The following is a 24,071-nucleotide window of genomic DNA, read 5'->3' as shown; positions in this document are numbered from 1 at the left end:
TCGCCAGAAGAAGTGGGATCTCCTGGTGTCTATTCCCATTCCCATTCCAACATGTCAGTCCATGACTTCCTCTACTGTCACGATGAGGCCACTCTCAGGTTGGAGGAGCAACAGCTTATATTCCGCCTGGGTGGTCTCCAACCTGATGGCATGAATGTTGATTTCTTGAACTTGAGGTAATTGTCCCCCTGTCCTTCACCATTCCCCATTCCTATTCCCTTTTCCCTCTCTCAGCTTATCTCCTTATCTGCCCATCACCTCCCTCTGGAGCTTCTCCCCCTTTCCTTTCTTCTGTGGCCTTCTGTTCTCTTCTATCAGATTCTCCCTTCTCCAGCCCTTTATCTCTTTCACCAATTGACTTCCCAGCTCACTACATCACCCTCCACCTCCCAGTTTCACCTGTCACCTATCACCTTTTGTTCCTCCCCTCCCACCACCATCTTACTCTGACTTCTCATCTTTTTTCTCCAGTTCCTCCAGCACTTTGTGCGCGTTGCTTGGATTTCCAGAATCTGCACATTTTCTCTTCTTTTGTGATCTTACACATGGTCACTATTTCCAAGGCATCAGCAGTGTTATTGCTTACCTTTTTCTAAAGCTGTAGCAACACTTTTAATCTCTCTTATGCTCCTTGCAACACTATAAAAAGGGAATAAAATTGATGAAAAACAAGCTCCTGAAATATCTCATTAACTTCTAGACTCAGGATATCCCTGTATGTCTTACAACAGGAAAGTCGTAACCCAAATAACAAGACCCTAACCAATTATGTAGAAGAGAGGTATAAGCCCCTTTTCTGCACATAAAGTATGTATTGTTCCATGAACTTAGACCATTTTTATTACTCAACAGGAACCTCATTGAACTGTAACATTTTACTGATGATATCATCAATAAAAATTCCAGAGTCATTGCCCTTGTTGGACAATGTAAAGTATAATTAAATAAACTATACCCCACTGGAATGGTACCTTCTGAATGCAAGCAAAAGGTAGCTTTTATAGTGAACACATGAAAAGATCTAATAACTTTGTCATAAACATTGAATGGAGATGTACAGAATAAGACGTGAGCTGGGTCAGATATGATATGATTCACTAAATCATGCTGATTATATTTACATGAATGATGTTGTTCAAGATGGTACGTGGGGGTTATGATCACTGTATATTTACGTCTCTATTGAGAATAATGAATCATGGGCACAATGTCAATACCACCATTGTTGGATTGTGATAATGAACTTTGCTTAAGAATGACAGTGTATGTTTGCTCTGGATCAACTTGATTGCCTAGCATTGGTGAATATTTTGAAGTGTGAGATAGATATTGACATACTCAACAGCTAGAGGCATTAACAGCATCAGCAAAGTCATCTGATACTCAATAGTATGCATTATGAGTCATCTCAATTGACACATCTTGAGGAGGGAAAATTGGCAAAAATATAACAATAATAATATTAGAATAACCATGATGTCCAATAGCTGTGAACTGTGCTTTGAAATTTTCTGGCTGGTTAATGATTTGCTAACTGTAGCCCAGCAGCGTAGGCACTGAGTCAGAAGTTACTAGCACATTAACCTTGGTGGTTGTTGTCCTGTCGGGTACTACCTTACACTTCAGCTTGCTTGCAATGGTTAGCGTGGATCCACTTTCTTTTACCGCCAAATAATAAATAGCAGAGCTTGGTAAGGGCTTTCCCATCGAGCTCCCGGTGGTTCCTTATGCAGTTTCTTAATCAGGACCCACTCACCAGGAATCAGGGTGTGTGTCCCTTCTGTTGAATCACTCCAAGCAGCAGACTGCACAGCTTGGGTTAACTAAGCGGTCTGCCATAAAGGCACTGGAGCTGTGCATGCACTCACTTTGGAGCATCCGGGATGCTGAGAATGGTGTGAATAGCACATCTAGTGAGTTGGTCACACCGCAGTTTAAGGATCTAAGGAAAGATAGGGAATGGGTGACCAACAGGAAGAGTAGTAGCAGGAAGGTAGTACAGGAGTCTCCTGCGGTCATCTCCCTCCAAGACAGATATACCGCTTTGGAGTCTGTTGGGGTAGATGGCTCATCAGGTGAAGGCGGTAGTAGTCAGGATCATGGCACCGTGGGTGGCTCTGCTGCGCATGAGGGCAAGAAAAAGAGCGGTGGAACTGTTGTGGTAGGGGATTCCATGGTAAGGGGAATAGGGAGGAGCTTCTGTGGCCGCAAACGGGACTCCCATATGGTGTGTTGCCTTCTGGGTGCAAGGGTCAGAGATGTCTCGGAGAGGCTGCAGGATATTCTGAAAGGGGAGGGTGAGCAGCCAGCTGTTGTGGTGCACATAGGTACTAACGATATAGGAAGAAAGCAGGATGAGGTCCTACAAGCTGAATTTAGGGAGCTAGGAAATAAGTTAAAGAGCAGGACATCAAAAGTAATCATTTCAGGATTATTACCAGTGCCAGGTGTGAGCCAGAGTTGGAATAGCAGGATAGCTAGAATGAATATGCGGCTTGAGCGGTGGTGCAGGAGGGGGGATTTCAGATTCTTGGGGCATTGGAACCGTTTCTGGGGGAGGTGGGACCAGTACCGTCCAGTCGGTCTACATCTGGGCAGGGCCGGGATCAATGTTCTAGGGATATTGTTTGCTAGTGCTGTTGGAGAGGCTTTAAACCAACATGGCAGGGGAAGGGGAAACCTCACAGAAAAGAAGAGGGAAGTGATGCAGAGAACAAAGCTAGAGTTGGTGAAGAAAAAAGTAAAAGTGCATAAAAGTAAACAGCAAAAATCGCATAGGTCACTAGATACTAAAAGGACAATGAGTATATGGCCACTTTAGCTAAATGCCCGTAGTATTATAAACAAGGTTAGTGAACTTGTGGCACAGATCAGTACCAAGGCATATGATTTAGTGGCCATTACAGAAACCTAGTTGCAAGGTGGAGATAACTGGGAATTAAATATCCAAGGGTATCAGGTAATACGGAAAGATAGGCAGGAAGGCAGAGGAGGTGGAATGGCGCTGTTGATTAGGGATGAGGTCAGGGTGATTGTGAGAGACGATATATGATCTACGGAGCAGAATGTTGAGTCCATCTGGGTAGAGATTAAGAATAGTAAAGGGAAAAAAATCACTGCTGGGTGTTGTCTGCAGGCCACCTAATAAAAATATTGCAGTGGCAGAGGCGATTAACCAAGAAATAACTGAGGCTTGTATGAACGGAATGGCAGTTGTCATGGGGGATTTTAACTTCCACATAGATTGGGTGAATCAGGTTGGTCAAGGAAGTCTTGAGGAGGACTTCATAGAATGTGATGGCTTTCTTGAGTAGCATGTTAGTGAACCTACAAGGGAAAGTGCTATCTTAGATCTAGTCCTGTGCAATGAGATAGGTAAGATTAACGATCTTGTAGTCAGGGATCCTCTTGGAAAGAGTGATCATAGTATGATTGAATTTCACATTCAGATGGAGGATGAAATAGTTAGATCTAAAACTAGTGAATTATGCCTGAACAAGGGAGACTACAATGGGATGAGGGAGGAGTTGGGTAATATAGATTGGGAGCACAGGCTATTTGGTAGGACAGTTGAGGAACAGTGGAATACTTTCAAAGAGATTTTTCACAGTATTCAACAGAAGTATATTCCAGTCAAAAGTAAGAACAGTTAAGTGTGGGGAAAGCCAGCCTTGGATTACTAAGGAAATAAAAGATAGTATCAAATTAAAAGCTCATGTGTACAAAGTCGCCAAGAGTAGTGGGAGACTGGAGGATTGGGAAAACTTTAAAAAGCAACAGAGAATGACTAAACAAAGAAATAAGGAAAAGGAAGATAGAGTATGAAAGTAAATTAGCACAAAATATAAAAACAGATAGCAAAAGTTTTTATAAATATATAAAGCAGAAGAAGGTGGCTAAAGTCAACGTAGGTCCCTTGGTAGACGATAAGGGGAAATTGATATTGGGTGATAAGGAAATGGCTGTATTTGCAGTTTATATCTTTTGCACACTGATTGAATGCCCAAGTTGGTGCAGTCTTTTATTGATTCTTTAATAGTTATTATTCTACGAGGGGTGATTGATAAGTTCGTGGCCTAAGGTAGAAGGAGTCAATTTTAGAAAACCTAGCACATTTATTTTAATAGAAGAGCAGAGTATTACTTAAATGGTGAAAGATTGCAACATGCTGTTGTGCAGAGGGACCTGGGAGTGCTTGTTCATGAATCGCAAGAAGTTGGCTTGCAGGTACAACAGGTTATTAAGAGGGCAAATGGAATGTTGGCCTTCATTGCTAGAGGGATTGAATTCAAGAGCTGGGAGGTCATGCTGCAACTATACAGGGTACTGGTGAGGCCGCACCTGGAGTACTGTCTGCAGTTCTGGTCTCCATACTTGAGGAGGGTTATACTGGCTCTGGAGGCAGTGCAGAGGAGATCCACCAGGTTGATTCCAGGGATGAAGGGGTTAACTTACGAGAAGCGATTGAGTCACCTGGGACTATACTCTGATCGTAGAGAAACATACTAAATTTTGAAAGGGATAGATAGGAGTAGGAAAGTTGTTTCCATTGGTAGGTGAGACTAGAAGTAGGGGACATGGACTCAAGATTCAGGGGAGAAGATTTAGGACGGATACGAGGAGAAACTGTTTTTCCCAGAGAGTGGTCAATCTGTGGAATTCTCTGCCCAGGGAGGCAGTTGAGGCTTCCTTAATAAAGAAACAGTTAGATAGGTTTTAACATCGTAAGGAAATTAAGGGCTATGGGGAAAAGGCAGGTAGATGGAACTGAGTTTACAGATCGATCAGCGTGATCTTATTGAATGGTGGGCAGGCTCGATGGGCCAGATGGCCTACTCCTGCTCCTATTTCTTATGTTCTTATTATATGTTTCTCATTGACATACAGGATCAATGGTTTACTTGTACCAGGGATTCCTAATGCAGGTGTAGTACATAATGTCACCTTTAAAGTTTGAAACACAGTTGCTCTTCATTGAGACTCACAGGATCATCTGAGCACTTATTATTGCTTAGTAGATCATTGAGTAGTTGGGCAATTTCAGCATATAAATCGACCCAAGCTCTGTCATAATTACACAAACCAGAAATGATTGGAGTTGCTGGACTGGGGTAGGTGGCTTTGATGACTTCATGGCTTTTATACGATCCTGATTGATTTCCTGCTTACTTTGGGAAATTTTCTGTTCATAAAGTAAATTACTTCTTGCTGCAATTACGCTTATCTAGATTTGTTTTGTGACCTTTACAGGATAGATAATTAAGCAAATACAGCACATCATGATTATGCTCTCAATGCCATCATCCCCTCAAAACTAATCAATAAGTTTCAAGACCTCAGCCTCAATACCTCTTTATGCAATTTGTTCCTCAATTTCCTCACTGGCAGACATAGTCAGCTCTGACTGGCAACAATCTCCATCAGCACAGGTGCACCACAAGGCTGTGTGCTGAGCCCCTTACTCTACTCAGTTTACACTTATGACGGTGTAGCTAGGCACAGCTCCAATGCCATATTCAAGTTCGCTGATGACAGTAAGCCAGATCAAAGGTGATGATGAATCAGCATATAGGAGGGAGATTGAAAATCTGGTTGAGTGGGCCGGCTGGTGGCGCAATGACATCAGCACCAGACCTGGGAGCGGAGGTTCCCGGGTTCAAAATCTGTCGGGCCGCTCCCGGGTACGCTTTCCATCCGTGCCGGTTTGAGTGTCGAAATCGCAACTCCACCTCGTAAAATAAAGAGAAAAATACTGCAAAAATGTCTGTGTGAGGAGTGGCGCGCCACACAGTCCCTCTCTCGCTCTACGCCTTGTAGAAGCCATGAAAAAGACACCATCACGGACGTACACGCAGACTCGCACACAGACTTGCACGCACGCAGGCACATGCCAAAAAAAAAAGAAAATCTGTCTGAGTGGTGTCATATCAACAACCACTTACTCAATGTCAGCAAGACCAAGGAGCTGATTATTGACTTCAGGAGGAGGAACCAGAGGTCCGCGAGCTATTCCTCACCTGAGGATCAGAGGTGGAGAGGGTCAGCAACTTTAAATTCTTTAAAGTTATAATTTTGGAGGACATGTCCTGGGCCCAGCATGTAAGTGCAATTACGAAAAAAGCACGGTAGCACCTCTACTTCCTTTGGTGTTTCTAAAGATTCAGTATGATATTGAAAACTTTGACACAAAGTTTTGTTGTGTTGTTGGAAGTATATTCTTTGACTGCATCACAGCCTGGTATGGAAACACCAATGCCCTTGAATGGAAGAGCCTACAAAAAAGTAGTGGATATGGCTCAGACCATCACAGGGTAAGTTCTCCCCACCACTGACCACATCTACATGAAACATTGTTCCAGAAAAGCAGCATCCATCAACAGGAAGTCCCACCACCCAGGACACGTTGTCTTCTCACTGCAGCCACCAGGAAGAAGGTACAGGAGCCTCCGCACTCACACCCCCAGGTTCAGGAAGTTATTACCCCCTCAACCATCAGGCTCTTGAACCAAAAGGGATATCTTCACTCAACTTCACTTCATCATTGAAGTATTTCCACAACCTATGGACTCACTTTCAAGGACTCTTCACCTCATGTTCTCAATATTTATTGCTTATTTATTTATTATTTTGATTTCTTTCTTTTTGTATTTGCAGTTTATGTCTTTTGCACACTGATTGAATGCCCAAGTTGGTGCAGTCTTTTGTTGATTCTTTAATAGTTATTATTCTACGAGGGGTGATTGATAAGTTCATGGCCTAAGGTAGAAGGAGTTACTTTTAGAAAACCTAGCACATTTATTTTTCAACATAGTCCCGTCCCACATGTACACACTTAGTCCAGCGGTCGTGGAGCATACGGATCCCTTCTTTGTAGAAGTGGTCCGCAGCAGGGGTGAGTGATAAATTCATGGCCTATGGTAGAAGATAAAGTTATTAACTTCAAACTTTCTGCATTAGCACTCAAAGAGTTTAACTGCACGTGCATGTAACGAGACCGTCTTGGACCTCCAGGTGGTCCACAGTACGGATGATTGATAAGTTCGTGGCCTAGGCTAGATCAGTTATACAGCTCTCATTACATTCATGTGCAGTTCAATTCTTTGAGTGAAAATGCAGAAAGTTTGAAGTTTCTCCTCATCTCCCTCTACTTTAGGCCACGAACTTACCAATCACTCCTGCTGTGGACCACTTTCTGGGGGTCCAAGATGCCGACTTCTACAAAGAAGGGATCCATATGTTCCATGACCGCTGGACTAAGTGTGTAAACGTAGGAAAAATAAATGTGCTAGGTTTTCTAAAATTGACTCCTTCTACTTTAGGCCACAAACTTAACAATCACCCCTCGTATTATGGATTTATTGAGACCTTTAGATGTTGTCTCAAAGCCACATGATGGACAATGGGACTGTTGTGGAGTCCTTGTGACAGCCTCGTCCATTGGTTTTGTTGACCAACAACCATGAAAGCCAGAAATGGTTGACATTCCCATAACTGTACACCATTTGTGTGATGGCTTCAGCACATTAAAATTAGTTGATGGATTACCACCCTAGGGGTTAGTTTGTCAATACAGTACATTGATTAGCAACTCGATAATCCACCGTCAGTCTTCTTTCATAGGTTCCATCTTCAGTCCTGCTTGTCTTTAGTTCCTTGGTCTTTACTGGAGCAAGCTGTTACCTAGCTGCCAATCCCATTGTTTCATTATTGTCATCCTCAACTGAGTTGCTAGAGACCGCTATAGTAACCATGTCACGCCCATCCTGTAGCTTTTTGGAGTTTGGACGTTAGCTCCGTCTCTGTCTCCGTCCAACATATGCTCTGATTCCTCAGAGTTTGGATGATGGCACTGTGTCTAATGTAGGGGTGTTTCCCAAGAAAGCGTGTCACTGGCAGGACCGTCCACTTGAATTCCCTGCTGAAATTTCTCACATTACTACACTTTGTTTCGAAGCACTGTACAGTGCACTTTGATTCAATTACACTTATGTTGCTTTTCCATTCAGTTAGGGCAGGAATTTGCTCTTTAGATATTTTACTGTCTCTATCACACTGCTTTTGTAATTTATTACACATTTCTCTCCCAATTGCTTAGTTAACTTCTTTACTCATCCATTAACTTTTTCACTCAATCAAACTGACCACATGGTTGTATCCCTAACTGTCGTATCTCTAACTCACACATTCTAGTTTTTTTCCTTTCATTCAGGCATTCTCTGGATTTTAACATATATGTTCTTAATAGACTTAACATTGATGGTATTCTTCATCCAGATTTTGTCATTAATCTTATCAAATTAACATGTTTTAGTCAGGTAAGAGCTCAGATACTCAGTCATCTGTTCAAATGTAATTGGAGATTCTGTGTTAGGTTTTATGAGCTTGGTCATTGTCTTAATTTAATCTCGTGTAACACTAATTTGTATATATTTCTTATCACTTGAAATGCAATCTCCAAATATATTAGATTCCAAGTGAAATTTTGTAGGATTGGGTCGAAATCTTTATAGGACCGCAGTTGAAATATTATTGGATCACACCGGAAATTTTATAGGATTGATATTTTATTTTAGGACAGTAACTGAAATTCTGTAGGCATGCAATTGATACTTTTGGTTTGCAAATGTCAATTTTTCCCTCACTAGATCGCAACCTAGACTTTTTTAAAGCATTAAATTACAACTAAAAGACGTTTCTGTACTCCACTGGCTTGTACAGATTTAATTTGATCACCATATTAATTTCAGTCCTGGTCTGATTTTTCAGATCTGATTTTTTTTTTCAGACTAGCAATGTATAGGCAATGTATAGTGGTTTCATTATTCTTAAACTTCCACTGATGGTTATTGAAAAAGAACCAGGCAGTTTTCTTGAATGATTTGAAATTATAGAGGAAGCTCTTTCCTCGTTTTAAATTTGCACTCAAAAGTTTCTACTTCATCTGGGATTCTTCCAAGTCCTTAAATCTTTGCAACCATCCTTGCCAATTATGCCAAATTGATGGATTCTGATGGTTTTGATCTCAGATTCTTTCAAACATCAAGAACAAGTCATGAAACTTGTTGTTTAATGATCATTTTATTAAGCACTAATAGAGCAAAGGAATTGGGAAAGGAGAATAGCAAGAAAGAAGAAGACAGCAGGAAAGAACAAAGAAGGAAAAAGAAGAAAGATGGTGAGCCATAGATAACAAATATTCCATTCAAATTTGTAGATAAGAGTTAACCAATCAGATAGCTCCTATTCAAATAATGTGATACCCAGAATAACACAAAGAAATGTAAGCACTAGGGGACACACTGACCAATTGCATATACATTGGTAATTGTATGAAATACAAGCAGGTATACAAAAACAACAACTATACAGTCTTATCCAACAGTCATTTGACATTCAGGAAGTGGTAGTAAATTAGATTCAACACTGGCTTCGCAGGAGAAGCCAGACAGTGGTAGTAGATGGTTAGCTCTCTGACTGGAGGCCTGAAAGTAGTGATGTGCCACAGGGATCAGTGCTGGGTCATTATTAATTCCCATCTATATCAATAACCTGGTTGATAATGTGGTTAACTGGACCAGGAAATTTGTGGACTGGGGGCACAGTAGACAGTGAAGAAGGCTATGGAATCGTGCAGCAGGATCTGGACCAGCTGGACAAATGGGCTGCAAAATGCAGATGAAATGGCAAACGGATTTATGCAGTGAATGGTAGGGAACTGAGCAATGCTTAAGAACAGAGAACAGGGAATAAACATCCCTTTATTCCTGAAAGTGCCATAACAGGTAGATAAGGTTGTAAAGAGAGCTTTTGGCACATTGACCTTAAAAGAAATCACAGTATTGAGTACAGAAGTTGGGATGTAATATTGAAGTTGTTGAGACCTTAATTTGTATTTTGTGTATAGGTTTAGTCGTCTCCCTGAAGTACAGATAGCAATACTGTATACAGGATCCATGGTGAACTGGCCAATTGAATTCAGAATCAGCTTCCCCATAGAAAGCAGGGGTTTATAATAGACAGATAGATAGACCTAATTGATCCCGAGGGAAATTGGGTTTCGTTACTCGTGGTGCTTGCAGGGATCCATGGTATGTCCTGGGCTGTTTATGATAGATAAGTATATAAATGACCTGGATGAACACATAGATGGTTGGATTAGTAAGTTTGCAGTGAAGATGATAGGTGGTGTCATAAATAGTGTTGAAGACTGGCAAAGCATACAGTGGGATATAGATCATTTGCAGATCCGAGTGGAGAAATGACAGATGGAGTTTAACCTGCCCAAATCTGAAGTGTTGTACTTTGGGAGATCAAACTTAAAGGGTCAGAGCACTGTTAATGGCAAAACACTTAAGTGTTGATGAGCAGGGGGATCTTTGGGTCCAAGTTCTTTGCTCCATATAAGTAACTAGACAAGTTGTTAGGGTAGTAAAGAAGGCTTATCACATGCTTGCCTTTATTAGTTGAGGAACTGAGTTCAAGAGTTGGGAAGTTAAGTTGCAGCCTGATAAAACTCTAGTTACGCTCCTTCTGAACTATTACTTTCAGTTCTGTTTGCACATTGTAAGGCTCAGAACAGGTGTACCAGGATGCTGCCTGGATTAAAAGGCATGTGCTCTGACGAGAGATTAGCAGGTGAATGAAATTTGTTGCTTGGGTGGTGGTAAAGGCAAGTGGAATATATAAGTGCACAAATATGCAGGAAGTGGAAGGATATAGGCATTGTATAGGCAGAAGGGGTAGGTTCAGTTGAGCACTTGATTTACTAATTTAATTATTTTGACACAACATTGTTCCTGTGCCGCACTGTTTTATGTTCTATGTACCTACTTAAGCTACACCCATTTGCCTGTGTTTGACCCATGTCCATCTAAAGCTTTCCTGTCTATATGCTTATTGAAATGTCTCTTAAATTACATTATGTCTTAACAACTTTCTCTAATGGCTCATTCAATCTGACAGCTCATTCCATATACACATCACCCTCTGTGTGAATAAGCTGCCCCTCAGACCTCTCGTAAATCTTTTCCTTCTACAGTAAATGTATGCTCTTTCGCTTTTAGTTCCTGTTCCCTGAGAAAATGGCTGTTTGGGTTTTCCCCATAACTTTTAAATCCCTTGCTATCTAAAAATCTATGTTTTATTTTATTTAAAGATATAGCACGACAGGCCCTTGCAGACCAACAGGTCTGCAATGCCTAATTACACCCAAATGACAAATTAATCTACTAACCTGATGTGGGAGAGGACTGGAGCCCCTGGAGGAAATCTATGTGGTCACAGGGAGAACTCACAAGCTCTTTACATACAGCAGCAGAATCGAACCCAGGTCATTGGGGTTGTAATATCATTACTCTAATTGCTACGTTACCGTTTCCCGCCCATCACTGCACTTCTATCTGTGCTTCTTTGGCCAAGAGATCGTTCCTCATCTTATGCAACAGGTTTTTTTCCCCTTTCTTGAGAATTCTCATTCCATTTAGAACACTCTCCAGGTTCTTTGATTTGTTGAATCAGCTCAGCATAAAGCCCCAGCAAGACATTGACAGTCTTCATTTTTCTCTAGCACATCCCACTAAACCAACTTCTACTATTTGTGAAGGTTCATCCTGCATCTGTCATTCAACCTGCTGTCAGTGGTGGCAGAGTTGCTATTGGACTTATTTCTCCTCATGTTAAAAGTTCTCTCCTCTTGTCCAGTACATATCGCCAAATACATCTGTCATTCTACTATTTTAAAAGTTACCAGTTTCTTAGTCCCAACTATCTCACTCACAAGACACATGAATGCAACCACTATAAAATCACCATTCCACAATAGAATGGACCAAAGCCCTCTGGTTTTTCATTGAATAGAATACAAATCATCCATCTATTGTTAACCCTCAGTTACCTAGCTGAAGTTACTTCCACAAATGATAGGTGCCATGCAGATAACCTATACTGATCACAGCTATGCCCATATTTACAGATACATAGAATCTTTTTCTTTCCAATCTTATAGGTCTTCTGGCTCAGCTCCTCTCTTTAATTTGTATATTGGCAATCTCAATGCTGTCCTTTCTTAGCTTTCACACTGGATTGGAAAATTTGTTGTTAATCTCACCCCTTCCCTCAGATTTACATGGTTATTTTTTACTATTCCAATCCTCAGTTTCACCATCTCAATCAAATTTCTTTGACAATCCCCACCTTCTTTCAATTGCTTCTGACATAATTCCCTTTCTGCTTAATCTTGAATGTCTATTTGCTCGAGTACTGTGCCTTCAACTGGACTTAATTCATTTCAGGCACTGCCCTGTCTCACAGCAAATGGTTACTCGGTCTTTTTTTTAAATCCACATTGGTCTCTAAAACCAGCTGAGCTTCTTCTGCCACCTTCAGTACTTTGAGCACAATGTCACCAAAGCATCATTTCACATTCTGATGTTCTGAACATGCAATTCCCTCCACAAAACCCATATTGACTCGTCAATCATATGAAACTACCAGAATATTGTGCCATATGAGAGGCCTTCTACCTCTTTCCTTTCTGGTATTGGAATAGCTGGACTCTTCCCATGTCAACTTAAGATTTACATGTGTTTTTTCCAATTTCATGCACTGCTTACAAAATAGTCTTCTTTGCATTGATGAAACCCAATGCAGATTGGGTGACTACAGTACCGGACACCAGCCCAGTCTACATATGAGACCCCCAAGCTTCCTTTCACCAGTTACTTTTATTTCCCTGTCCCAAGCCATATTAGACAATAAACAATAGGTGCAGGAGTAGGCCATTCGGCCCTTCGAGCCAGCACCGCCATTCTCTGTGATCATGGCTGATCATCCACAATCAATATTCAGTTCCTGCCTTATCTCCATAACCTTTGATTCCACTACCTTTAAGAGCTCTATTCATCTCTTTCTTGAAAGCATCCAGAGACTTGGCCTCCACAGCCTTCTGGGGCAGAGCATTCCATATATCCACCACTCTCTGGATGAAAAAGTTTTTCCTCAACTCTGTTCTAAATGGCCTACCCCCTATTCTTAAACTGTGGCCTCTGGTTCTAGGCTCACCCATCAGCGGGAACATGCTTCCTGCCTCCAGCGTATCCAATCCCTTAATAATCTTATATGTTTCAATAAGATCCCCTCTCAGCCTTCTAAATTCCAGAGTATACAAGCCCAGTCGCTCCAAGCTTTCAACATATGACAGTCCCGCCATCCTGGGAATTAACCTTGTGTACCTATGCTGCACTCCCTCAATAGCAAGAATGTCCTTTCTCAAATATTGTCAAATATCCTCTGCCATCTACACTCTTCCAACAAAACTTGAAAACCAGCAACTCCTCTTCTATGTGGAAACATTGCAGCTTCCAGATTCAAAAGTGAGTAAAATAATTCCAGATAAATTCCTCTTTCTTCTCATTGTTTTGATTTTTTTTGTTTCTTTGTGTGCCCCATTCCCTTTCACATCATTTCTGCTAGTCTCCATCCTTTAACAGGCTGTCTCTTTTGTTCTTTCCTCTCCTCTGGATCGGAAAATCTATCACATCGCCAACTGTTCCCAGTTCCAATGTTCTTAGATTGGAACTGGATAGAGTTGGTGATGTAATAGGTGTCTTAAATATATTCAATAAGCTAGTTGCCAATGTTTCCATGGGCAGAGAATTCCACAGATTCAGCATTGTCTAGAATAAAAGCAGTCCTTGTCATCTCTGCCCTAAATCTACTCCCCTGAATCTTGAGGCTATGTCCCCTAGTTCATCTTACCTATCAATGCAAACAATTTTCCTGCCGCTATCTTATCTATCCTTTTCATAATTTTATTTTTCTATAAGATCTCCTCTCTTCCTAGCTAGCTTCGTTAATATTTGATCAGAGAAATAATCGAGGGCAGATGCAGACGGCAGAAAAACAAACTGCTCAGCGGGTCAAGCAGCATCTGCGGAGGGAGGATGGTGGAAACCCAAACCTGCTTCTGGAAATATGTTTCCAGTTCTCTGAGTGGGGTGGCGCTAAAAATGCAGAGAGGTACAGTTCAAACACAGAATCACCAATAGACGGCATTCTCATGCAAGAGGCCAAAATGAGTCACTTGTTAGCAACGAGGAAATTATTTTCCCCGATGCTCATCGGCTTCACTCGCTTCAGACGGAATCCGAAGCCTCGCGAGATTTTGAATGTAGTCCCGTTTCTTTTCTGCCTGCGTTTTGCTCCGCGCCGCTCACTCGCGAGAGACGTCGGGGTCTCCTTGTGACGTCAGTCCGGGGCTTCGGATAGTGAGCACGCGCGGAAGGGGCCGGGCGTCTTGCTTGGTTTCGTTTCTCCCGCGGAACGGCGCTGAAAGTGCTGCGTTCGGAACGGAAGCGACAGCACGGGGCCGGAACAGGCCTGCGAGGGGGCGGCGTTCGCCGGCCGTTGTGCATACGGCAGCTTGAAGCTGCCCAGCAAACATGATGCGTAATAAGGTGGAGGTAGAGAAGTATATCGCTTCATTGCAGGGCTCCAAGCCGCTGTCGCCCCGTGAGGTGAGTGTCTCGACCCCATCAGTGAGGTGCCGGTGACTAACTCAAGGGTGTGGAAGGGCCGCCGGCAGTGGATTGGGTTGTTGGGCCTTCCTTTTGGTTGGCAGGCAGGCCAGAGTTCAGTCGTGCTTTCAGCACCACGCTGTTTCTTTTACTGCAGTAGAGAGCTGTGGTAATTAAAACATTACAATTGCTGTAAGTTATCGCAATACTTCGATCTGGAGGTAGCGCCTCTATCAGATTTTTGGCGGTATATTGTTTTTATTTATGTCCGTAAATTGTTTCGAACTTACATTTTAGTTGTCATTAGTTTCGGTTCGAATGCCTAAAGCTGCCTTCCACAGTTGTTTTTACTTCCTTTGAAGGTTTGAACTACTTGGTTGTAATACTTATAGGTATTAATTTATTTATAGTCCAGTTATTTGTGCTAATCGAAAGAATTTTCTCCAATACTGTTTTATAGTTCGAACTTCTAAGTTTTATAAAATCTTTTGGTTGTAATTTGTTTTACTTTGTTTTAGAAATCACTCAAAGGATTTTTGTTTGCAAAGCTCTACTATGAAGCCAAAGAATATGAATTTGCTAAAAGGTAAAATGAATATTTCTAATTGTCTACAATGTTGTCTTTATTGGACAAATGCAGGTTATTGACGTGTAAAATCATGGTGTTTAACACAAAGCTGTTTGGTTCATTTTTATGTCAACCACTTACATCTATTTAGGTGACTCCACTTCCTCTCTGTCAATAGTCATACAGGTTATGGTCCATCTATTCTAGATACTATTAAAGTGTGCAAAGTATTGAAAGTGTGTGTATTCTATTGGTGGACTAGCGCAGACCCCTGAACGATTTTTCTGCCTAACAACTCAGTTACTGTGAATTTATATAACTATAACCTTATCACTTATCATGTGTTTGTAATATTTTAATGATTAACTGTGAAGGAAGTATATAGTCTAATATTCTGTATGCCATTGTTTGGCTTCAACATCGGAGTGCTAATTTATCACGGGGTTATGGGATGCTCACGTGTGGCGGGAGGAATGATTTACTTTTCTCCCAGTGTTTGCATCTTATTTTATGTACAGTCAATTCTGGTTAATAGGGGCCAGTACATTTTGACCCAATTAGCTGGAGTTTCATGGAAATAATTAAAGGCATAGAAGGACAAGCTACTGGGTTTAACTAAGGAACAAATTAGAACACGGTCAATACTACTACAGTACTATAAAACTGTATTAGTTCCTAATAGTTATTGATGGACTTCAACCGCTGTGTTCTTTTGGTTGATGTAAATGAGCAAAATCAATGCAGACACCTAGTGCAGGTAATGGACTGCCTTAATGCAATGCTTTTGCTGATTGAATCCTCCAAATCTTCATCTTCATTGCAACATTCAAGATTATTTTTGATACCTTCAAATTCTTCATAGTTCCTGACTTGTTGAAGTCGTGAAATGGTTTCATTTTCACTCCCTGCCTTTTCTGGCATGTTCAAGCCTGAATGCTTGAAACTGCAGAGAAAGAGAGAGAGAGAGAGACAGCACGTCTTAATTGTCTCAGAGATTAAGGGAGCTAGGGCTTTACTCTTTGGAGAGAAGGAGGATGAGAGGAGACATAATAGAGGTGTACAAGATAATAAGAGGAATAGAGTGGTTAGCCAGCGCCTCTTCCCCAGGGCACCACTGCTCAATACAAGAGGATATGGCTTTAAGGCAAGGGGTGGGAAGTTCAAGGGGGATATTAGAGGAAGGTTTTTTACTCAGAGAGTGGTTGGTGCGTGGAATGCACTGCCTGAGTCAGTGGTGGAGGCAGATACACTAATGAAGTTTAAGAGACTACTAGACAGGTATATGGAGGCATTTAAAGTGGGGGCTTATATGGGAGGCAGGGTTTGAGGGTTGGCACAACATTGTGGGCCGAAGGGCCTGTACTGTGCTGTACTAGTCTATGTTCTATGTACTGTTTATCTTTCACCAACTGTCAGTAACAAAAGTACTGTTTTGTGCAAAAATCACTTTTTGAACGTAAGCACATGCTTATTTAAAACTGCTCTAGGCATGGTCTTAACAGCCATGCGAGAAACTGTTTCGCAACAGTCTCCTGTCCCAATTAAGTGGCATAGTGTCCAAAATAAACAAAGGAAATCTGGTTACTATCTCAATTAGTTTTTGTTCTTTAAGTGTTGACCCAAGTAAGCAACTGCAGTCAATAAAACTTCGATTAAATCTTCCATTTATTCCAAAGAGAACCAAGAGTCACTTACTCCTCAAAATGGAAATGTCAAGCCCTAGCAAGGACCTGAAACCTTCATTTTCTCCCTACTAGGAGGATGTGATGTTATTAGTGTGAGCAGAATTGTGTGCAAAGGTGTGGCCTGCCTTCCTACAGTTCTAGCTTGGCTCCATTCCTCAGTAACTAACTGTCTTATCCACCCATTCGAAGACTTTTAGGAATCTATAGTTCAGTAGAATGAAAATAGACTAGTCAGATTTGCAATATTTTTGCAGGCATTGACTAGCTGTTTGTAGGGATGTTTCCCTGGCTGAGGAACCAGAAGTCACATTCTAGGAATATGAGCCAGACTGTTTTCTGGACGTTAAAGAAACCAAGAGATGTACAGTAGTGCAGAAAAATGATACAGAAGAACAGTACTGTGCAAAAAGGCACATTAATATAGCTGAGACTTTCGTACAGCCTGGTATTTGTCAATGTGGAGCAGAGAGTGAGTTTGTAAATCTGGTAGGAGCAAAGGATGTTGGGAATGGCAAAGGTGGAGCTGCAGGAGGGATGTGGGACAGGTGGCAGAAAAGAATTGCCGGGGGTGGCGCGGATGCAGACCCACCCAGCCCTGAGGCATGTGGCAAGGTCACTTAATTCCAAACAATTGGTTATTGATCATTACAGAATGTCTCTCTGGTGCTTCCCACTCCCTCTCCTCTTCCTTCTCATTTTCCTAACCACTATTCCTCTCTCCCTGCCCCCTGACTCCTTCCCACACTCAGTCTGCAGTAGAAACCCATTGCAGAATCAGGTTTATCATCATTTACATGTGCCATGGAATTAGGTTTTTTTTTGTGGCAGCAGTACAGAGAAATACATAAAATTACTATAGTATTGTGCAAATTTCTTGGGCACCCTAGTGATCTATACTCATGTGTATATACAGTGATCAACAGTTATCTTAATGAATGCTTGCAAGGCTGGACAGCCTAGTTCTGCTGTTTGTTTTTATCTGTGATGTAGATATTAAGGTTCCTGTTCCTCCACGCCATCAGACCAGTTATTGCATATTTATACCTTTAGATTATTTTCCTTCTCAAAATACATTGTCACATACTTTGCAAATTGAATTCCATCCCATTTTTGTTAATGTCAGACTTTCTTCTGTACTGTTAACTACTTGAACGATTTTATTATCATTTGAAAATTTTATTTTGATATAACTATGCTGAGATCTGCGGAACTTTACTGTGTTCTGCTTTCCTGTCACTGTTGATCATTGTTCTTGCTTTCTGTAGCAGACTGAATTTTGTATTTTCACTTTCACTATTCTGATTAGATTCTCACTACAGGCATAGAAATCAGGTTTATTAAATCAGGCCGTGATTTGTTTTCTGGCAGCAGTACAGTGCAATATAATACACTGTAAGTTGCAATAAGAAATGTATATAAATTAAATACAGTACTTTGCAAAAGTCTTAGGGACTTGTAAAAAAAAATCTCGAAAGCAAAGATGCTTTCAAAAATGAGAAGCTTCTAAATAGAAAAAAAATTACTATAACAATCAGTAAACAGTAAAAAACTAAATCAAATCAATGTTTGATATGACGACCCCTTGCCTTTAAAACTGCATCAACTCTCTTAGATACACCGTTGTGCTGTTTTATAAGAATCAGCTGGTAGATTGTTGCAAGCATATTGGAGAACTTGCCAGTTCTTTTGCAGACTTGGCTGTCTTTCTTGCTTCTGTCTCTCCAGGTAACTCCAGACTGCCTCAATGATGTTCAGATCAAGGCTCAGTGGAGGCCATTCCATCTGTTGCAGAACTCCTTGTTCTTTTCGCTGAGCATGGTTCTTTATGACCCTGGCCATGTGCTTGGTGTCATTGTCCTGCTGCAGGATGAAAATGGGACCAGTCAAACATCCCCCTGGTGGTATTGTGTGACGGATGAGAATCTGCTTGTACTTAGCATTGAGGATTCTATTAATTCTAACCAGATCACCAACTACACTTACTGAAATGCAGATCCAAACCTGCAGGATACATTGACCATGCTTTACTATTGGCTGCAGACACTCATAAATGTGGTGCTCTCCAGCTCTTTTATGGGTACAATACCTCCTGCTTGAGCCAGAAATTTCACATTTTGTCTTGTCAGTCCAGTGCACTTGCTGCCGTTGTTCAGCACACCAGTCCTTGTGTTTTTGTGCATAAGTAAGTCTCTTGGCTTTGTTTCCACTTTGGAAAAATGGCTTTTTGGCTGCAACTCTTCCCTGAAGACTACTTCTGACAAGACTTCTCTGGACTGTAGAGGAGTGTACTTGGGTTCCAGTGGTTTCTGTGAATTCAAAGCTGATAGCAGTGTTGGATTACTTCCGATTTAGAAGACATCAGTTTGATGCATCTCTTGGCTGCTGCACTCGGTCTCCATGGCCAACTGCTGTGTTTCTGGTCCTCAGCCTTGCCCGTTTCTTCACGCTTTTCAGAAGAGCTTGGACAGCACATCTTGAAACTCCTGCCTGCCACAAAATTTCTGCTTGGGAGAGACCTTGCTGGTGCAGGATTGCCACTTTATGCCTTGTTGCTATGCTTGCTCTTACTATTTTGTAAGAATTGATGATCTGAAGGTTAAACTATCACATCTGCCAAACCCTCACTTTTAGTCTGGTCTGATTCCTTCTGCACCAGTTTCTGTTTCAGTTAATCAGTTTAGTTCATTCAACTCATTATGTCATTGATCTTGTTTGTTACCTTTGTTTAAAGATGCTCTGGGTTATATACCAGAGTAATCAAGTTTTTAGTAGTCTCTGACTTATTAAGGTCCTTTCTTTAACGAAATACAGAAATTTCTCTGCAGCATTTATTTTTTTGGAAATTGAATGTTTGGAAATCTTAAAATTTGCTCTACTCTACTGACACACTAATGTAGAAGACAAAAGATAAAACATCAGTAGCTAAATTTATATAAAAATTCTAGGAAGCCTAAGACCTTTGCATAGTACTGTAACATAAATAGTGGGGTTGTGTTCAGAAATCTGATGGCAGAGGGGGAGAAGCTGTCCTTAAAATGTTTAGTGTGTATCTTCAGGCTACTATACCTTCTCTACCTGGTGTTTGACACCCTTAATGACAGATGATACATTTTTGGGGCATTCCCTTTTGAAAATGTCCTTGATGGTCAGGAGCTTTGTGTCCAAGATGGAGCTGTCTGCATTTACAGCCCTCTGCAGCCTTTTCCAATTTGTGCAGTGGCGCCTCCCTACCAGAAAGTAATGCAACCACTTAAAATGCTGTCCACGGTATATCTGAAGAAATTTGTTAGTTTTTGCTGACATACTAAATCTCCTCAAACTTCTAATGAAGTCTTGCCACTGGCATGCTGCCTTAATAATTAAATCAGGATAGATCTTAAGAGATTTTGACTCCCAGGAACTTGAAACTGCTCACCCTTTCCACTGCTAACTCCTAGATGAGGACTTGGCTTCCCCTTCCTAAAGTACAAATCAATTCCTTCAGTTAAATCATTGTGCTTTCAAAATAAAAGTAAAAGCAAAACATTAAGCAATTAAAAAGGGGTGCTCTGTGCAAAGCCACGTTGTTTCGTGAACTCATCAGTTGGATAGACTTGCAGCACCAAGGTTCAACGATGGTGTATATTATCAAGGGTGGAACATATCCGAAAGGCATATCTCTGGTAAAATGTTGATGCTTTACTTTCTTGTGAATTCTATTTCAGCATTGTAAACTATTTGTGCTTTACATGCGACGATATGGAATTAGCATGAAGTTGAGATGCAAATGGCCAAATTGAACTGTGGACAAGCTGAGGAAGTTGAAAAATTATATTGCAATGAGTTTGCTCTGATAAACTTTTGCTTACCGCAGGAAATTGCTGCAAAGAAATAGTTTTTATCTCTCCAGTGCGTAAGAAACTATTAATAGGCCTTATTTATTCTGATTCCCTTTAACGTTTTTCATATTGTCATCCTGAAATGAGCTGGCAGAATTAAACAAGTAACTGATTTATATTGTGGATGCAATTCAGAGACTCATTCATCACGGGAGGAGGTCATTTGATGAACTTGGTGGCCCAAAGAGCCTGTTTCTGTTCTTGACATCTGCATATCATGGGTGTGCAGTCTCTTTTGAAAGACCCGTCCAATTAGCTCCACACCCCTGCTCTTCATTTGTGGCCTGCCATGTTCTTTTAAATTGTGTATGCATTTCACTTTTTATATTTGTCTCAAGTTTTGAATTGTAGTTACTTGTTTTGCTGATTGTTCAGTGTAATCACTTTTTTAAAATGGCTTTTGCAGGGAGGTGTCAGCATACATAAAAGTACAGGAGAGGGATCCAAAAGCACACAGGCTTCTTGGCCAGATTTATGAAATTCAGGGTGACATTGAAAAGGCCATTGGTTGTTACAAGGTATGGTCTAATATGTAAAAAAGTTTGTTCATTTGCTTTGTATTAATTTTTATAAATGGAAAAATGAACCATCAGTTGATGACCTGTAAATATTGTGGAATGTATTTAGCAAATGTTTTGAGAATTTTAAAGTGGGGTTCTATGGTATGTGCAACTGTATAAATTTTATGTCGGCATTAATTTGGCACATATCTTTTTATAGTGGTCAAAAATTAATTCATTGTTGAATCCATTCATTCCTTTCATTGTTGGTTTAAAAAGTCGAAACAACATGGGCTGAAAGGCCTACACTGTTCACTTGTGTTTTACTGCCATTGCTGTTATTAATACAAGACAGTAGGCATAAGTACACAAGGATTCAATAAATATCAAATTCCAAATGTAAAGATTCAATGTTCTTCATCACAAATATAGAAATTCTCATTACAGATTTAATTAAATAAAACTAATGAATAAGAATATTATTTTGGGCTTGGCATGCTTGATGAAATTATATTGCAAGCAAATCAATTCTTAAAAAAAATGAACAAAATTAAATCAAGAATTCATTTTAACATGGGATGCCACCAAAATATATTGTAAATCATTTGTTTTTAAAACGTAAGATTGGGGAATAACTGTCATCCTATGAACTGGTCATTACATATATGCATACTTAGTCCTATGTGGTACATCCGAGTCAGGTTTAATATACTATGAAATCTGTTGTTTTACAGCAGCAGTACATTGCATTATATAATAATAACTATAAATTGCAACAAATAAATTGTTTAATATATAAATATATGTATATTAATGCAAAAAGAGGAAAGAAGAAACAATAAGCATTGGTAGTATTCATGGGTTCATTGTCCATTCAGAAATCTGATGGCAGAGGTGAAGAAATTATTCCTCAAATGTTGACATGTGTCTTCAGGCTCCTTGGTGGTAGCAATGAGAAGAGAATATGTCCAGGATAATGGGGGTCCTTAATGATCAATGCTGCCTTTTTGAGGCATCACCTTTTAAAGGTGTCCTGAATGCTCAGGAGGCTAGTACCCAAGATAGATCTGGCTAGTTTACAATTGTTTACAGCTTTTTCTGATCCTGTGTAGTGGTTCCTTCATGCCAGATGTTGGTGCAACCAGTTAGAATGTGCTGCTTGGCACATCTGTAGACATTTGCAAGTGTCTTTGACCTAGCAATTCTCCTCAAACTCCTTATGAAATAGAGCCACTGTTGTGTCTGTTTTATTGCATAAATGTGTTGGGCCAGGAGAGTTTCCTCAGGGAAGATGACATTCAAGAACTTGAAACTGCTTACCCTTTACATTTCCAATCCCTCGAAGAGAACTGGTGACATGATATATTAGAAGTATGCCATGGTGTGGGATTGTTAGAGGTGTTGAAGGAACATTGGTGGAGAGAAAGGAAAATCATCAGTTATGGTCTATGTTGGCATTATAATACTGGAAAGAATAAGGTGGGTGTCCTTTTCAGAGTCTAGTAGGAATTAAAGAAAGCTGAAAGTGTTGTTTCTTGACTAATACTCAAGTCACCTGAAAATTCTGAAGGATAATATGAGTAAGAAGATGGCCATTGAACTGAGTAGCAAGGGGATGAAAATTCTGTTTCATGTGGCCCTGACTCTGGTTTGCACTATAATGACTGATTTAGGTCCAGAGTGCTAGTAGAATGGATAAATGAGTTGATCAGTGAGGGTTAATAAATGAAGGCAATGAGAAATGTTAATAATAATACATGCAAACAAAAAGCAAGAGAGTAGGCAAATAGTCAAAAATTGGGCAAGCAATGGGAAAACTGAATTTTACAATGATCTGACTCGAGAAAGCTGTGACAACTGTATAAGAATGAATTGCTGACTTAAATGTGATTTAAAAGGGCTCGGCATGTTAGTAAAACGTTGCTCCAAGATTATGATAACTGGGAACTAAAAATTCTAGGTTGTAAACTCTACAAGAGTGAAAGGAAAGATGATAGCATTTGACTATTAGCCTTGGTAATTAAGGTAAAGAAATAGTTAAACAGCATGACAATCCTTGGAAGTAAGAACAGTGTTTAAGATTCTCCACAAACTACATAGAGGTCTTTTGGTAGCAGCTGTACCTGGTTAGAATCAGAGTTTAAAATAATAACTTCTACATGGGTCACATTAGGGGAAAAAAGCATTATGTGCAAAAAGATAGGCCATATTGTAAACAGGGAAAACTAATGAGCCAGATTTATTTAACAGCATAAGAATGTATAAACATCTATCTAAATATCAGCCATAATTGAGCATAGTTTGTTGCTGCAAACAGCTAAGCTTCTAAATTTAAATAAATGTGCAATGAGACAAAGGATTTGTGGTAGTTGGATAACCTAGTGAATAATTTTCAAAAATTAACTTGATCCCACTCACAACCAATGACTGCCTGTAAGGTGTAGTAACTTGTCAAAATACCGTGGTAGAATAGCACAGCATAACACTAACGCAATGGACATTCAATGAAAAGCATATTGTGGGGAACCAAGCCAAACAAAGGTGACAGATAGTGCCATGACGAGGAACTGGCATGGGTGTATTTTTAGCTACTAGGAAGCTATGTAACAAGTGTATGGCCTTTGGAAAGCTGATTGAGGTAATAGTCTAAATAAAAGTAGGGAACTGGGTGTGCTAAATAATTTGCATCAGCATTTATGGTGGAGAGTTTTGTGTGCTGAATATCCTAAGTAAATTGATAATGAATTGGGGATAGTTTAGAAAAATTAAGAAGCTAAATAATATTGTAATCAAATAATAAAGAGCTTGCTCTTTAAACCAACTCTGCAAAATCACAAAGGTCCTATTATGTGTCAAAGTTGTAATGTGAGCATTAGTGTTTGGTTGTGTGTCTTGCATTTCATTTTTCTTAATCCTGACAGTATATT

At 40.3% G+C, this 24,071-nt stretch overlaps 1 protein-coding gene across 5 annotated transcripts in view; it reads left to right on the top strand.

The window, feature by feature from the left end:
- Nucleotides 1–14,204: 14,204 nt before the first annotated feature.
- Nucleotides 14,205–24,071, top strand: part of ranbp2 (RAN binding protein 2) — a 72,596-nt gene continuing 62,729 nt past the window's right edge. For 4 of the 5 annotated variants that reach the window (XM_072263183.1, XM_072263185.1, XM_072263184.1 and 1 more), the window contains exons 1-3: nucleotides 14,209–14,513; nucleotides 15,032–15,099; nucleotides 21,051–21,162. In XM_072263183.1, the coding sequence (XP_072119284.1) occupies nucleotides 14,439–14,513; nucleotides 15,032–15,099; nucleotides 21,051–21,162 (255 nt within the window). In that variant the 5' untranslated portion in view covers nucleotides 14,209–14,438. Of the gene's footprint in view, nucleotides 14,514–15,031; nucleotides 15,100–21,050; nucleotides 21,163–24,071 lie in introns of all 5 variants that reach the window. The other variant, XM_072263187.1, reaches the window with a different exon arrangement.

This window comes from Mobula birostris, chromosome 7 (assembly GCF_030028105.1).
Source record: "Mobula birostris isolate sMobBir1 chromosome 7, sMobBir1.hap1, whole genome shotgun sequence".
NCBI lineage: Eukaryota > Metazoa > Chordata > Chondrichthyes > Myliobatiformes > Myliobatidae > Mobula > Mobula birostris.
The sequence above is the reverse complement of the archived record's forward strand: the minus strand, read 5'-3'. Positions and strand labels throughout refer to the sequence as shown.